This window comes from Hermetia illucens, chromosome 3 (assembly GCF_905115235.1).
Source record: "Hermetia illucens chromosome 3, iHerIll2.2.curated.20191125, whole genome shotgun sequence".
Taxonomy (NCBI): Eukaryota; Metazoa; Arthropoda; class Insecta; order Diptera; family Stratiomyidae; genus Hermetia; species Hermetia illucens.
In genome coordinates, this window is record NC_051851.1 from 109530255 (window position 1) to 109544655 (window position 14401).

Genomic DNA, 14401 nt, shown 5'->3' on the forward strand with positions numbered 1-14401 from the left:
GAAATTTGGTGTTTCGAGCAGGTGCTTGTAGTTCCCATAATATTTTCAGCTACAGGTAATGTAACTAAATCCCTCACGACTTCTCCTGATATCCTGAGACTTTTACACAGTCTGGTTCAAACCATGCAGAAGTACAACACTCTGCATACGTTCTCGGTGCGGCGGAGATTTCTCGGCGGATTCTCCCATTGACATACCCCCGGCCACCACCACCAGCGCCTGTTTATAATATAGATAGGTAGGATTGTCCGAGCTTAATTTGTTGGCACTTAGTGCTAGTATTAGGTGAAATCCGGCATCTGCCGAGATTGTGACAATTCGGAAAGAAAAGTCCAGTGGTGATTAGGTAATAAAAAAGTGTAAAGAAAGTGAGTGTGTCCGGATAACTCAGTGGTTAGAGCACTGGGTTGTCATACGGAAGGCCGCAGTTCAAATCTCGCTGATGGCAGTGGGATTTGTATCGTGACTTGGCGTCGGATACCAGTCGACTCAGCTGTGAATGAGTACATGAGTCAAATCAGGGTAATAATCTCGGGCGAACGCAATGCTGACCACATTGCCTCCTACAGTGTTCTGTTACGGTCTAACACACTTCAAAGCCCTGATCCAATATGGATTGTTGCGCCAACGATTATTATTATAATGCCAAAAAGACTCTTCCTTATCCACTCGAAGGCCCGTATTCAAATCCAATAGAACACTAGTGGGCACACGTTAAAAGGGAGTTATTTAAAAGAGAGATAAGGAGCACAAAATGCTTGGGGGATCACATAAAGGATATGTGGAGATCTTTCCTGCAGAAGGTACCGAAAAATTGGTAGAGCAAATGAAAAGATGGTCTCTCGTAATTATAAAATTTAATGGTCATCATAATAAATATAATTTACTCAAATGCTCGGATAAATTTGTTTTGTTTGTATTAAAATTTATGTCTCCAAGTTTTTTGGCTTTACAAAAAGTTTATCTTTTCATTTTACCACTATTTTTCTGTATAGAATAAAACTGATAAAATAACAACAGTAGAAAATTATAATTTATCTAAAATATAATCTGGCTTCTGTCCAACTTTTTAATTTGTATGTATTTTATGCACGATATGGAAGTGGAATAGCAAGTGAAAATGTGTTAAGATGCGTTACATCAATTTCAATGCGTACATATATATGCATGTATACATCTGTATGCGATAATCGGCAACGTTTGTTTATTTAGGATGAGCACTATGTCCGGATGGCTCAGGTGGCTAGAGCGCTGGGCTGTCGTAGCGGAAAGTCGCGGTTCAAATCTCGCGGGGGCGGAGGAATTTGTTATCGTGACTGGATGTCGGACACCAGTCGACTCAACTGTGAATGAGTACCTGAGTCACCTCTGGGGCGGGCATTTCCTCCCACAGTGTACTGTGGTGTACCGTTACGGTCTTGAATGAAGTGCTCTAACTCACTTCAAGGCCTTGATCCAATATGGATTGTTGCGCCAACGATTATTATTATTATTATTACTATATTCCTAGTATTAAATAAGTTACAATTCATACAGGTGTGGTTAGATCAACCTGATAAAGCAGGCGCCTCTACGGAAAGAGCCGTCCAACTGGCTCAATGCATCGCCAAAGCATGTGACGCGTCTATGCCTAGGAGGTGCTCATTCCCCAGTAGAAGACCAAACTACTGGTAGAATGATGAACTGGCCGGTCTTCGATCAGCCTGCCACCGAGCCAGAAGAGCGGCTCAGAGGGCGGTAGGTAGAGTCGATCAGGGGCAGAAAGAGTGCGCCTATAAGGCAGCCCGCAAAACCCTCAAGCTCGCCATCCAGCGAAGCAAGGCGAAATGCTTTAAGGAGCTCTGCTCAGAAGCGGACATAAACCCGTGGGGGAGTGCTTATAGAATAGTGATGGGACGATTCAGAGGCCGTTCCTCTCCCCAGATCACGTGTCCCACCCTCTTGCTGAAAATCATCCAGGCGTTATTCCCCCAGCAAGAGGAGAGCACCGACATATTCCAACCGCCTCTGAATGTGACGGCAATTCCTCCAGTCACCAGAGACGAACTGCTGGAGATCTGCGGCAGAATAGGAAACAATAAAGGGCCGGGCCTGGACGGAGTACCGAATAAGGCCCTTAAGCTTGCCGTGAAATCCAGGCCGGATATGTTCGCTGAGTTGTTCGAAGCGTGCATGTCCGAAGGAATATTTCCGGCGGCTTGGAAGCGACAGAAGTTGGTACTTCTGCCTAAGCCTGGTAAACCTCCAGGTGAACCATCGTCATACCGACCCATATGTCTTTTGGACACTGTGGGGAAAATGTTGGAGCGGGTAATCTACAATAGATTACTCCCGGTTGTTGAGAGTCAAGGCGGCCTTTCAGCTCGGCGGTATGGGTTCCGAAAAGCCAGATCAACCATTAATGCCATCAAATTGGTTACTGGCTTGGCCGAAGATGCAATTCACGGAAAGGGTAGTACCAGCAAATATTGCGTAGTAGTAACCCTGGACGTGAAAAATGCATTCAATTCGGCCAATTGGAATCTAATACGCAAATCCCTAGCGAAAGTTGGTATTCCCGCCAATCTCGCTGCTATCGTCGATAGTTACTTAACTGAAAGGAGGCTCTGGTATGACACTGATGACGGACCGCAGGAGTATGTTATTTCCGCGGGTGTCCCACAGGGCTCCGTATTGGGCCCACTACTGTGGAACATCATGTACAACGATGTACTTAATCTTCCCCTTCCGGAGGAAGCCACAGTGGTGGGTTACGCTGACGACATAGCACTGGTTGTTGTCGCAAAGCATCTTGAAGATGCTGAATTATACTCAAGTGAGGCAATCAGTGCTGTCAAATGCTGGTTGGAGAGCTCTGGTTTGACGCTTGCGGAGGAAAAAACAGAAGCGGTCCTTATCACGAAGCGCCGGAAGAGAAATTGCGCCTGTGTTAGAATCGGGAATCATATCATCACTTCCAAGCCGACCATCAAATACTTGGGGGTGGTGATAGACAGGAAGCTCAGCTATAAGCAACACGTACAGTATGTTTGTGATAAATCATCCACTGCTAGTATGGCCCTGGCGAGGATGATGCCGAATGTGGGAGGGCCACGGCATACCTCTAGGTTGCTTATAGCCAGGGTGGTGACCTCAATCATGCTCTATGCGACCCCAGTTTGGAGCAAGGCATTGCGGATGTCAGTTAACACTAGCAAACTGAATACAGTCTACAGGAGGACAGCTCTGAGGGTATGCTCTGCCTTCAGGACTGTCTCAGATGATGCAGCATTCGTCATCTCTGGAATGATGCCGATTGACATCTTGGCAGATGAGATGGCGAATATATACCATGCGAAACCAATCTCTCCCGTATCGCAGACGAATAACGCTGAGAGGGAGAGATCCATAAATAGATGGCAAGAGCGGTGGGAACGCTCAGGAAAGGGTCGGAGGACTCACAGGCTCATTCCTGCCATCAGGGAGTGGTTGGAGAGACGACACGGTGAGATTAATTATAATCTCACCCAGTTTCTCACGGGACATGGAGGATATCACAGGTTTAAGTTGGAGACCTCAACCGACTGTCCAAATTGTGATGGAGTCCTAGATGATCCAGAGCATGTATTCTTCCACTGTCCGAGATTTGTGGAAGAAAGGAGGAATCTAGAGGAGACTCTAGGAGAGGTGCTGGTACCAGAAAATCTGGTGCCGAAAATGCTAGCACATCAAAAGAATTGGGATGCGGTCAACTCCATGATCGCATCTATTCAAGATAAATTGCGAAAGGCAGAGGAAAGGAGAAAAGCGCGGTCACGTGCGCCGCGAATAGAAGAAATGGGATTAAGTTAGAGTGAGCTGACTCCGCCCCGTGATGTAATACCTTATGGTGGTTCCGCAGGGCAGGGAGGGAGTCGGGGGTGGTTTTAGTGGGTGAAAATCCCACACGCTGGTGTGTCCAGACCAGTGTATTTTGAAGATTTCCACCTCCTCAAAAAAAAAGACAAACGGACAGCCAGACACCGTCTCGATTCTAATAAGGTTTTGTTTCACACAAAACCTTAAAAAATAAGTCGAAATACAGGAAGCTCACGCTTCGGGTATAAAGCTTTTGTGTTCTACGCAAATTTTTCCATTCGTATAAAGCTACAAATCCAACATATTCCTTCATATTTTTCCAAATTACAAGACAATACTGTACATATACATGCCCGCATACACATTGATTGAAGTCATATTTCCGATTTACTTCGTACATAAAGGCATACATATGTACATATATAGTACGTATATGGAATACCGCTGGTTTGATGTACAAACACATCTATCTGAATTAGACACTACCCGCAAACTTCATTAGTACCTATATACTATACACCTGCATACACACATGTGTTTGGAGTAATTGATATTGATATATGAATATATGACTAAAAAACTAAAGCAAAATCTTTCTCTGCGATCCCATTCATATGAATTCACTTCATTGTGGTATTGACGAATTGATATGTGATGATGACATCATACTCCTTATAGAATGCGCGAAACTCACAAAAAATGCTAAAGCTTCACCCACTATAACTTTGTTAATAATAGTTGGATTTTCTCCAAACGTGACCAAATTGTGCCTTATATTATCTCTTACACCAAAGACATATTTTGTAATTCTATGATGAACTTAAGGGAAGTTACCGGGTAAATTTCTGAAATGTGGAAATATATGGTACTATTATTAACTTTATTTGAACAGGTATCGGAATCGGATATCAAATATAATTTGGTACCCCACATCGCCACATCCTGTGAAAAAAAATGCCCCAAAGGGGATTTAACAATTTTTTCACCAGATATAGTCGTGTAGGGCATCAACTGAAAGGTCCCGATTAGTACTCTCCGAAACTGATAGTACTTTTGGCATGAATTGCAAAGTGCGCAAGTAACGAGTCAAAATGTACGCACTTAAAGTGAGGCAGGACTCATTTTCGGAAACTACTCAACCCAAAAATCCGAAAAAAAAATCAGGATGGTGCACTTAGATGAAATCTAGGCCTCAAAATATGTCCCATTCCGATACCTGCTCAAATAAACTTACTAAAAGTATATTACTAGCTTTTAGGAATTTACTGGGAAACCCCGCTTAAATTCATCCTAAAACCACCAAATTTTGCACTAGCATAGACTACCACATTTCGCATGCCATTTCATGGAATGCACCCGCATAGAGGACAGTCTCGTGCATACGAATGCCAGGTTTCATGAAAATTCGACTATTAGTGTCAAACTTATCAATTTCGTGTGAATTTACCGCATCCTAAGCCATACAAGATGCTAACGTCATAATTAACAATAATTGACATTCGAATGAAATATTTAAATTCCATTCATGAAAAATCTACTTCTCCACAGCCCTTTTTAAGGTTTTGTGTCAAACAAAACCTTATTAAAAGCAATTCACTGCCTGTCTGTCTGCCACCCGCACTTTTCTCCAAAACGGCTAAACCGATTCGAACGAAATTTCGTGGACAGATGGGAACTATGAAACCTCACACATACAGTGAGTGACATAAATTTAGGTGGAGTTTAAAAGCAGCATACATGCAAAGGGGGATTTAAATTTTTTTTTTCCGCCGGATATAGTCGTGTAGGGTATCAAATGAAAGGTCTCGATTATGGCTACGCAGTTCTCCATTGGCTGATAGCATTGACTCGAAATATTTAAATCGCTCAGCTCTAGGCAGATTACTGCCATTGCCAGAACTGAGCGATTTAAATATCTCGAGTCAATACTATCAGCCAATGGAGAACTACATTATGCCCCTCACATAGGGAAACATAAAACCTTTTATTCCTGAAGCGTCAAGCTTCCGGTTTCCCGACTTGTTCGCATCTGTTGTTGGTTAAGTTCTTCATATTTGCTAATAATATTAAACTCCGAATTTAAATTGTGTGAGGTTGACTATTATGACTACAGTACTTTCCATCAAATGATTTATTTAAATGGAATGCTTTATGAAATTGCTTCACACACTAACGCAACCTGGATGAAGTGGCGTTCCACAACTGGTGTTCTTTGTGATCGATGTATCAACGAACGTCTCAAATCAAAAAATTTACCGCAATGTCGTCCGTTCTGTCGCTCTCTATGGTTCTAAGTGTTAGCCGACTATAGAAAACAATGAACGACGTCGTGCGTAATGGAAACGAAGATGTTACGTTGGACTAGTGGCGTGACACGTTTTGATCACATCCGAAATTAAGATATCCGCGATCGTTATGGGGTTGCACCGATCGTGGAAAATTTGCGGGAGAGGCGCTTTCGATGGTGTGGTCACGCAATTCGTGCTAACGAGAATTCACTTGCCAAGATTGGTCTGAATATCAAAGTCGATGGTAAACGACCAAAAGGCATGCCGAAACAACAGTGGTTTGATACGCAGGATGTGGTTTTAAAAGCCTCGAGATTGCACCCAGATCAGACATTCGGTAAAGCCAAATGGCGAAACCGATCACGACGAGCCGACCCCGCTTGTGAACGGGACAAAGGCTGAAGACAAAGAAGATTTGGCATTTTTAGCTATGTATGAACGGAAAACCGTGTATAGAGGGTTTCTCTCATAGGATAAGCACAAAACCTTTATAGCCGAAACGCCCAGCTTCCGGTATCGGTATTTGATCCCAAAATGGGGAATTCGCGGACTGGAAAGCGATAATTTCTTTGACGGGCCGGAAAAAATCACCAAGTTGCCACAATATTGTACTACGTGTATAGACCTGAACTTATCCTCCAAGCTGATATCTTTTTAAATAAAGTTTTATTGTACTACGTGTATAGACCTGAACTTATCCTCCAAGCTGATATCTTTTTAAATAAAGTTTTTAATAGTTTTATTATATTCATAATTATCATACTTTTTAGAAACTAACCTAAAACCCGCGTAAGTTGATCCTAGAACCATCAAATTTTACAGTAATATAGACTATAACATAGAGCGTGATGCTACCTACCGTGAAGGGAATCGCCCTATTACTAACAAAATTACAATAGGCCCAAGTTGTCTCTGATATTCAATTTTACTGCAATCTAAGACTAAATGTCACTGCCAAACTAAAGTAAAAATCTTACATAGTAAAACCATTCAGCTATAACTAAGACGTCCACACCTACGCGCCATCGTTCGCAGTTCAATTCCCCCAGGACTTCCCTAGACGAACGGACTCCTTTACTGTTCTGCGACAAGTGCCAAGTTCTTTGTTTGAAACAGTATCATATCAACGTACTGTGGTGATACCTCGCAAATACACACAGCACCTCACAAAGGCTTGGAGCTTTCGAGTGGCAGCGGTGGTTACTTTCTATGTGTTACTCCCATATAACAACACAGAACAATCTCAACGTGATCTTCGTGTTGATGTAACTGCATTTCCAAATTTTAGACAAGGTAGCGAAAACGAATCTAGCGCTGTTAGTGCTTCAAGCAACATTCAGTTCGCTGGCACCGTCAGCAGAAACCAGGATTCCTAGATATACAAATTGATCGATGCCTTCGATGCTCTCCTCATTAATGCAGATGGGGAGAATTCGATGACCCATCAGACTGAGAAACCTAGCTTTATTGGTGTTCATCTTCAGTCCAACTCTACTTGGCTCTTTTTCCAAACCCATAGACATAGACAAGGTCCATTACCCGATGAGAGAGCATATGTTATGAGCATCAGCGTAGTCGAGGTGTTTAAAGAAAGATGTTATCGTCCATTGAACTCCTCACGTCCTCCGGACACAGCATGAAAAACCGAATTAATAACAAGAAGAAATATTATCGGCTAGAAGATGCAACCTTGATGGGCTCCGCTTGGGATCTTAACTTGTATGCCGCTTTGATGAAGCTATACCTTTCTCCGGGATGTCCCCAAATATACTCCCTGTTCACACTGTCGAAAACTTTCTCGGAATCGATCGAGAGCAGCTGAAACGAAGATCTAAATTCCCCTTCAGGGTTACGCGAACGACAATATTTTAATCTGTAGGGGCAAACATGAGGATAACCTATGTGATCGAATCCAAATAGTACCTGGTGCGGGAAGGCGGGGCTGCGTATTAATCCAGCCAAAACCACCATATTACCATTCTCTAGGAAACGTAACCTTGATCACGTGAGAGTCATAAGGTTACACGACATGGAGGTCAAATGAGAAACAGAGGTCAAATATTTGGGAATGACGCTAAATCAAAAACAAGTCGGAATACCGGAAGCTCGCGCTTCAGTGAGGGGGGGAGAGCCTAAATCGAAGGATGATATGGTTTCTAGGCGATACTTTGAATTATTACTTTGATAAGAAGTTTGAAACCCGTTGGAATAACAAAGTACACTGAGAGAGCGTCACTATGATATATGACTCAAACCAGCAACTGATTACTTGGTACACTGGTGAATGCCTCACAGCAGAGGCCGCGGGTGCCGGGGTCATCATTTCAAGGAAAATGTACTTGTAATAGGTAAGCACACTAGCATATTCCAGGTGGAAATGTACGCAATAGATAGATGTACCTCCTTTAATTTCCAAAGGAACTGCAAGCACCCTGAGGGGTGGTCAACGATCCTTAACGGATCGTTTGCGATACGGGGAGTGCCGTCCCCAAGGTGTCCCGAGGTGAAGAGCGAACTGCTAATGACCGATATAAGCCGGGACACACTGGGAGTCACCGGAACCGGCGACAACTCCTTGTCGACGTCAATAGGGTGATGTCAGCCCAGCTCTGCCAAGGTGGTAGTTGTGGCGTGTATCAGCAGTCAGTCCAGGCAGGCCAAAACAACGGTGGCTTGATACGCTGGATGGGGATTTGAAAGCCATGAGATTGCACCCAGATCAGGCATTCGATAGAGCCAAATGGCGAAACCGATCACGACGAGCCGACCCCGCTTGTGAACGGGGCAAAGACCGAAGAAAAAGAAGAAATCCTCTCTATGAAAAGCAAGAAGGTGCCAGGACCCAATGGTATTCTAGCAGAGGGATACAAACTGATATTCCGAACCTACTGACCTACTGCTTGGCGTATTCAACGCTTGCCCGAAAGAGGGCATTTTCCCTGATTGTTGGAAGGTGGCGAGGCTTGCGCTGATCAACAAAGGGAAAGGCGAGCCTGAGTTGCCATCTTCATACCACCCACTTCGTACTCTTGACAGTGTTGGAGAAGTGCTCCAAAAACCTCATCAGAAGTAGACTCCCTGAAGCGATACACGCTGCCGGAGGCTTATCTCCACGGCACGGTTTTAGAGCAGGGAGATCCACAGTTGATGCTGTCATGCAATTTGTGGATGCCTTTCAACGAGCGGAGGCACATAGCCGCCGAACTTGATGGGTGGTGGTCCACGTAACACTTAACGTCAGAAACGCCTTTAATTCCGTCAGATGGAAAAACATTCTAAGCACACTAGACAATACTTTCCTCATGCCGAACTATCTCTTACGGATATTGAGGGATTTCACTGCTCTACGAAACGCTTGAGGGTCAGAGGAGGATGGAGGTCACGTCGGGGGTAGCACAGGGATCCATCTTAGGGCCGGACCTACGGGCCGCTACCAATAATAGTCCACTTAAACTTGACATGCCTGAAGATAATGATGTCGTGGGACACACTGTCGAACAGGCGCAAAGCAGACTCGACATATTGATGCGTCGAGCAAGCGGATGTATGACTACTCATGGTTTCAACCTTGCACTGGAAAAAACCGAAGTAGTTTTCCTGACTAAAAAGAGAATGCCAACCTTGCGTCCCATATCATTCGGCGAGTCGATTATCAAGTCAAAACCCGCGCTAAAGTACCTCGGGTTGACTCTTGGCTCAAAGATGAGCTTTTTTCACCAAATCAAAGCATCTATCTGTCCTACTCTACGCTGCAGAGGTATGGGCTCACGCTCTCGGCAAGGAGGTATACCGTAAGCGTCTCGCGCAAGTACAGAGACGGGGATCTTTGCGGCTGGCATCTAGGTACGGCACTGTCTCTGAACCGGCCGTGATGGTGTTCGCGGGAGTGGACGTCCGTTGCCCTTATTATTAAGGAGCGTCAAACCTTGTACAAACTCAAGGGAGATGAGCCAAGGGACGTGGTTGCTCGTGAAGAACGACAACACACCCTAGATGAGTGGCAATTCTCTTGGCAAAATGAAACTGAAGGTAGATTGGCACGTGGCTGAATCGGAAGCATGGAGAGAATGACTATTTCCTTACCTAATTCTTAAGTAGGCAAGGTTTTCACATCTTATCTGTACAAGATTGGAAAGGCATGATCTCCGGATTTTGTAGCAATGGAGTTGTGGACGATGCCCATTACACTTTTTCTCTTGTGGAAGGTGGAATGGAATTCGTCAACAGCTCTATTTAAACACAAGGGATCTCTCTCCAGACAACATTGTCGAGGAGATGCTGAGGACCGCTGACAGGTGAAGTCGTGTTGCCTATCCGTTCAGGTCTTTCTCGATGCAAAGGAGATAGAGTGCGACCGGTGGAAGAACCGGATGGCAGGGGTTTCTTGAACTGACAGTTCCCTTTCTCCCTCCCCACCCCAAAGAAAAGGATTTACATAGGGAAAAACATTGCTATTCTGACTGAGAGCCTAGTGACGAACAGGGCACTTAGGTCTAACCAGGTGAACTCTAAGCTGGTATGGGAATGCCTTGAAAGAACGAATACACTCGGCTCGCACAATAATGTCTGGATACTCTGGGTTCTAGGCCATGTTGGATTCGAAGGCAATGAGGCAGCGGACGAGCTAGCCAAGAAGGGAGCATGGATGCCTTTACATATGCGAGAGCATTGTGAGCAATCGGAAATTGATATTGAGAAATGAAGAGGAACGGATGAGGGAACTATACTGGGTGGGTCTGGGGGGATACGAACGCAAGCGCATAAAGAACTGTTTAAACCTCCTCAGGAACAACCTCCGAATCATAGTGGGAATTTTCACTGGCCATTGCCGACTAAATTATCACCTAGGGCAGCTAGGCATATTTATGGACGCTGCCTGCAGGTTCTGTGCTGAGTGTGCTGAAATCGTTCTTTAAGGGCACAGTGCGATTCCCCTTAGCAGAATAATAAACACCCCTCAAATTGTCACACTCAAAATAGTTGCCGTTTTTTTAATCTTAACCATCATCCACTTCCACCAGTCTCTCGGAAATGTTTCGAATTCCCAAGATTACCTACGAGGGGAAGTAGCAGAAACTGAATATACAGCGATAAATAACTCTGCGGTAAGATCATCGAGCCCAGCGGCTTTACTGCGTTTGAGTGTGATTTCTCTTCTGCTTGGAGGAACAATCTGTATCCGCTTGTTAGGTAACTAACCATTTCCTCCGGATGTGATACGTCTAAGAAAAGTTATGGAGTGTTTTTGCCACCTCCTCAGCTGCCCATCATGGTGGATGATGAGGAATCAACTGTTAACAGGACCATCCAAAGGTTTGCGAACACATATAAGTTCTTCCGTGATGCGGTATGCAGATCAGAAATCATTGCTTTCTTTGCGACACTTGTCGTTTCCCCGACCAGCGCAACAACAAATATCCCTTTTGCCACGGCGCAGTACTACCCGAGATTTCGCAGTTCGAGCGTGTCACAAATGCCATCACTCATGGCGGTCGATAGATCCTTCCCTCCCTTCCGTTCATCGACCCATTTTCACGATTCCACAGTCAACTATATCTGATTACGCCCCTTCGGGACGTGGCCTACGTACTAGGTAATGACAAAGAAAGGAACATTTTGGAAATACACAAAACTTTTCATACCTGAAGCACCCAACTTCCGATTTCCCGTCTTGTTCTCCATACATGCAAAAGGAGGGTCTTTTTCACAGAAGATAGTCATGTGGGGTACCAAATGAAGGATCCCGATTAGTACTTTTCAAAGTTGGTCTCAGTTCTGACATTTAATGCAGAAGAGGGAGGCCGTGGGTTGCAAAATGTTCATTTCGTTCACGGACCCATTCTCATAAGTTAACCGACCGAAAAATCTGAGAAAAAGTCAGGAAGCTCTCAATACGCGGTGCCTAGGCTTCGAAATACCCTCCAAATAACCTTCATCTCTGTTCAAATGAAGTTATTAATAGTATATTAATAATTGATTGTAGCCACCCTGAAGTTCTTCCTAGGATCATGAAATTTTGCAATAATATAGGTTATAATATGAAACATGACCCTACCAAGTTTGGTCTGGTTTTGAAACGTTATTCAAATGTGGTAACAACCCATTTGGAACCTTGTGTTTAGTACTTATTCTCAATACATTGAGTGAAATTTGTAAGTTTAAGATTTAAGAAGAGCAATAATTAAAGGCAATTAAACGCACACAAGTTAGGACTATTGGTGTCCATTTTAACAAATAGTTCTGCTTTCCAAAAAATATATGCTGCATACGCCATTATTACTTACCTTTCATCTTTAAGTAGGCTTTCAGTAAGCGCTAACCGAATACGTACGACTTTCATACTCTGTAGAGGAAAGAGGCGGCAGAATGGTTCCAGAAATCTTGGTTGCCAACAGTATTGAGGATATGAGCTGCATTGATTCCATAATCGTACATTATGTTGAAATAAATACGGATGATCTTTGCCGTACGCCAGATAATCATGCATATCTGTATAGTTACAGTTCAAAAGATTTTTCAAATTTAATACTGCAACATCTTGCATGGGCGGCCCACGGATTTGCACAATATCGAAATTCAAAAGCGGCTCATAGTGATAGTAATTTCCTGGCATTGCATTCAAAATATCTCCAAGAAATGTGGATCCTGACCGCCAGGTGGTAATGATAACACTTCGAACGGGCTTTGCCACCAGTCTCAGGTGTCATGTCAGACAACTTTTCTGCGTCGACCCCAAAACGGCCACAAGGATAGTCGAAATTCTCCATCTCCCTTGCAATGCGGGCACGTTGCAGGGTCAAAATATCGCCGATTGTAGCTGTTTCATTAACAACCTGTGTTGAATAGCCAGCGGAATCCGGAAGCGGAATCCGGTGCTGACTAGCTATCAACAATAGGGCACAAATACTGCTGACGGCACATATTCCAATCATATTCATACGCCGCGACATTTTTCATAATTTTTTATCACTTGGACACTTTTCTGATATAGTTCCATAACATTTTATGATCATTAACTTTATCAGTTAATTGAAGATTTTCTATTTAAAGTTCATGGTAAAACCACTAGCACTACCAGTCCACTACAAATAAACTAATGTCCATTCTAATTGCTATGAAATACAATGGCTACACCACTTTTCTTTCAGCGATTTAACCCAAGTTATGCACACATTTTCTTTGACAAACGTCAATTTCATCAACAAATTTCTCATCTCATTTTCCAGTCTTTTCCATTCAAACGACCGGTGTTGCCGGAAGCAACAACTTCATGACACCAATAAAATGATAGTAAGGTTTAGTACTTTCTAACACTTTTTAGAGTCATTAAAATCATATTACGTAGGAGTCTATATATTTCTATATAACAGCAAATTGTATTAGATGTTATGTGTCACAAAAATGGATAAATATGTGAAAAAGAAAATGTTAACCATATTCCCTGACTCCGTTTGAAACTACAGCGTGACTATTGCAAAGTTGGGAAATAAACATCAAAAAAGTTTGTATCCAGTCAGTCAGTGCTTGATTGTTGAAGGGACTATTTCTGGCACAGATTATCTAATTGAAGTATCTTATTTTTTTAAACGAAATTACATGTTCTCGAGATATTTTAGAGACAAAAAAAACAAACAAACTCACTATCATTTTACATTTAGAGACAAAAAGCGAACAAACTCACTATCATTTACTCAAAAAACCGAAGAATGTCAAAACATGGCACCCCGTATTAAGGAACTGTCTAAAGAATTCGAAGAATTAACAAGCCGGGAAACCAGAAGTTGGACACTTCAGGTATGAAAGATTTTGTATATTTCTTATATAAAAACATTCGAGTGAACATTTGTCCCATTGGTATCTAGCACGTAATATATAAACCTATATTATGTCAGAATATCCACTTTTACGTGGTATTGATATTCAAAACCTTAGAATTTGCGCTGAAGAGACAACTTTGACCTATTATAACTTGGTTAATAATGGTGCGCTTTCTAGCGAACTTGGTAGGATCATGCTCTATATTACTGCTCTTCTAGAATGAACATAAGGGGGTTTTGCGGTCAACGACTAAAAAATAGACCAATATGCTATTATTAACGATATTGGAACAGACATCATTATAGAAGGTTTTTCGGGGCCTAAGCACCATATAGTGGCTACCTGGTGATTTTTTTTTAAATTTTTCGTTTGGGTAGATTCTGAGAATGGGTCGATGAAAGAAATGACCATTTTTAGCGCCCGCCGTCTTTCCTTGTGTACTAAATGACAAAAGTGAG

At 43.1% G+C, this 14401-nt stretch overlaps 1 protein-coding gene across 1 annotated transcript in view; it reads right to left on the reverse strand.

Moving 5' to 3' along the window:
* LOC119651493 (carbohydrate sulfotransferase 1-like) overlaps window positions 1-13738 on the reverse strand; it is a 70460-nt gene extending 56722 nt beyond the window's left edge. The window contains 2 exon segments of the mRNA XM_038055107.1: window positions 12410-12810; window positions 12812-13738. Coding sequence (XP_037911035.1) covers window positions 12410-12810; window positions 12812-13075 — 665 coding nt within the window. The 5' untranslated portion in view covers window positions 13076-13738.
* Between the last annotated feature and the right edge of the window lie 663 nt (window positions 13739-14401).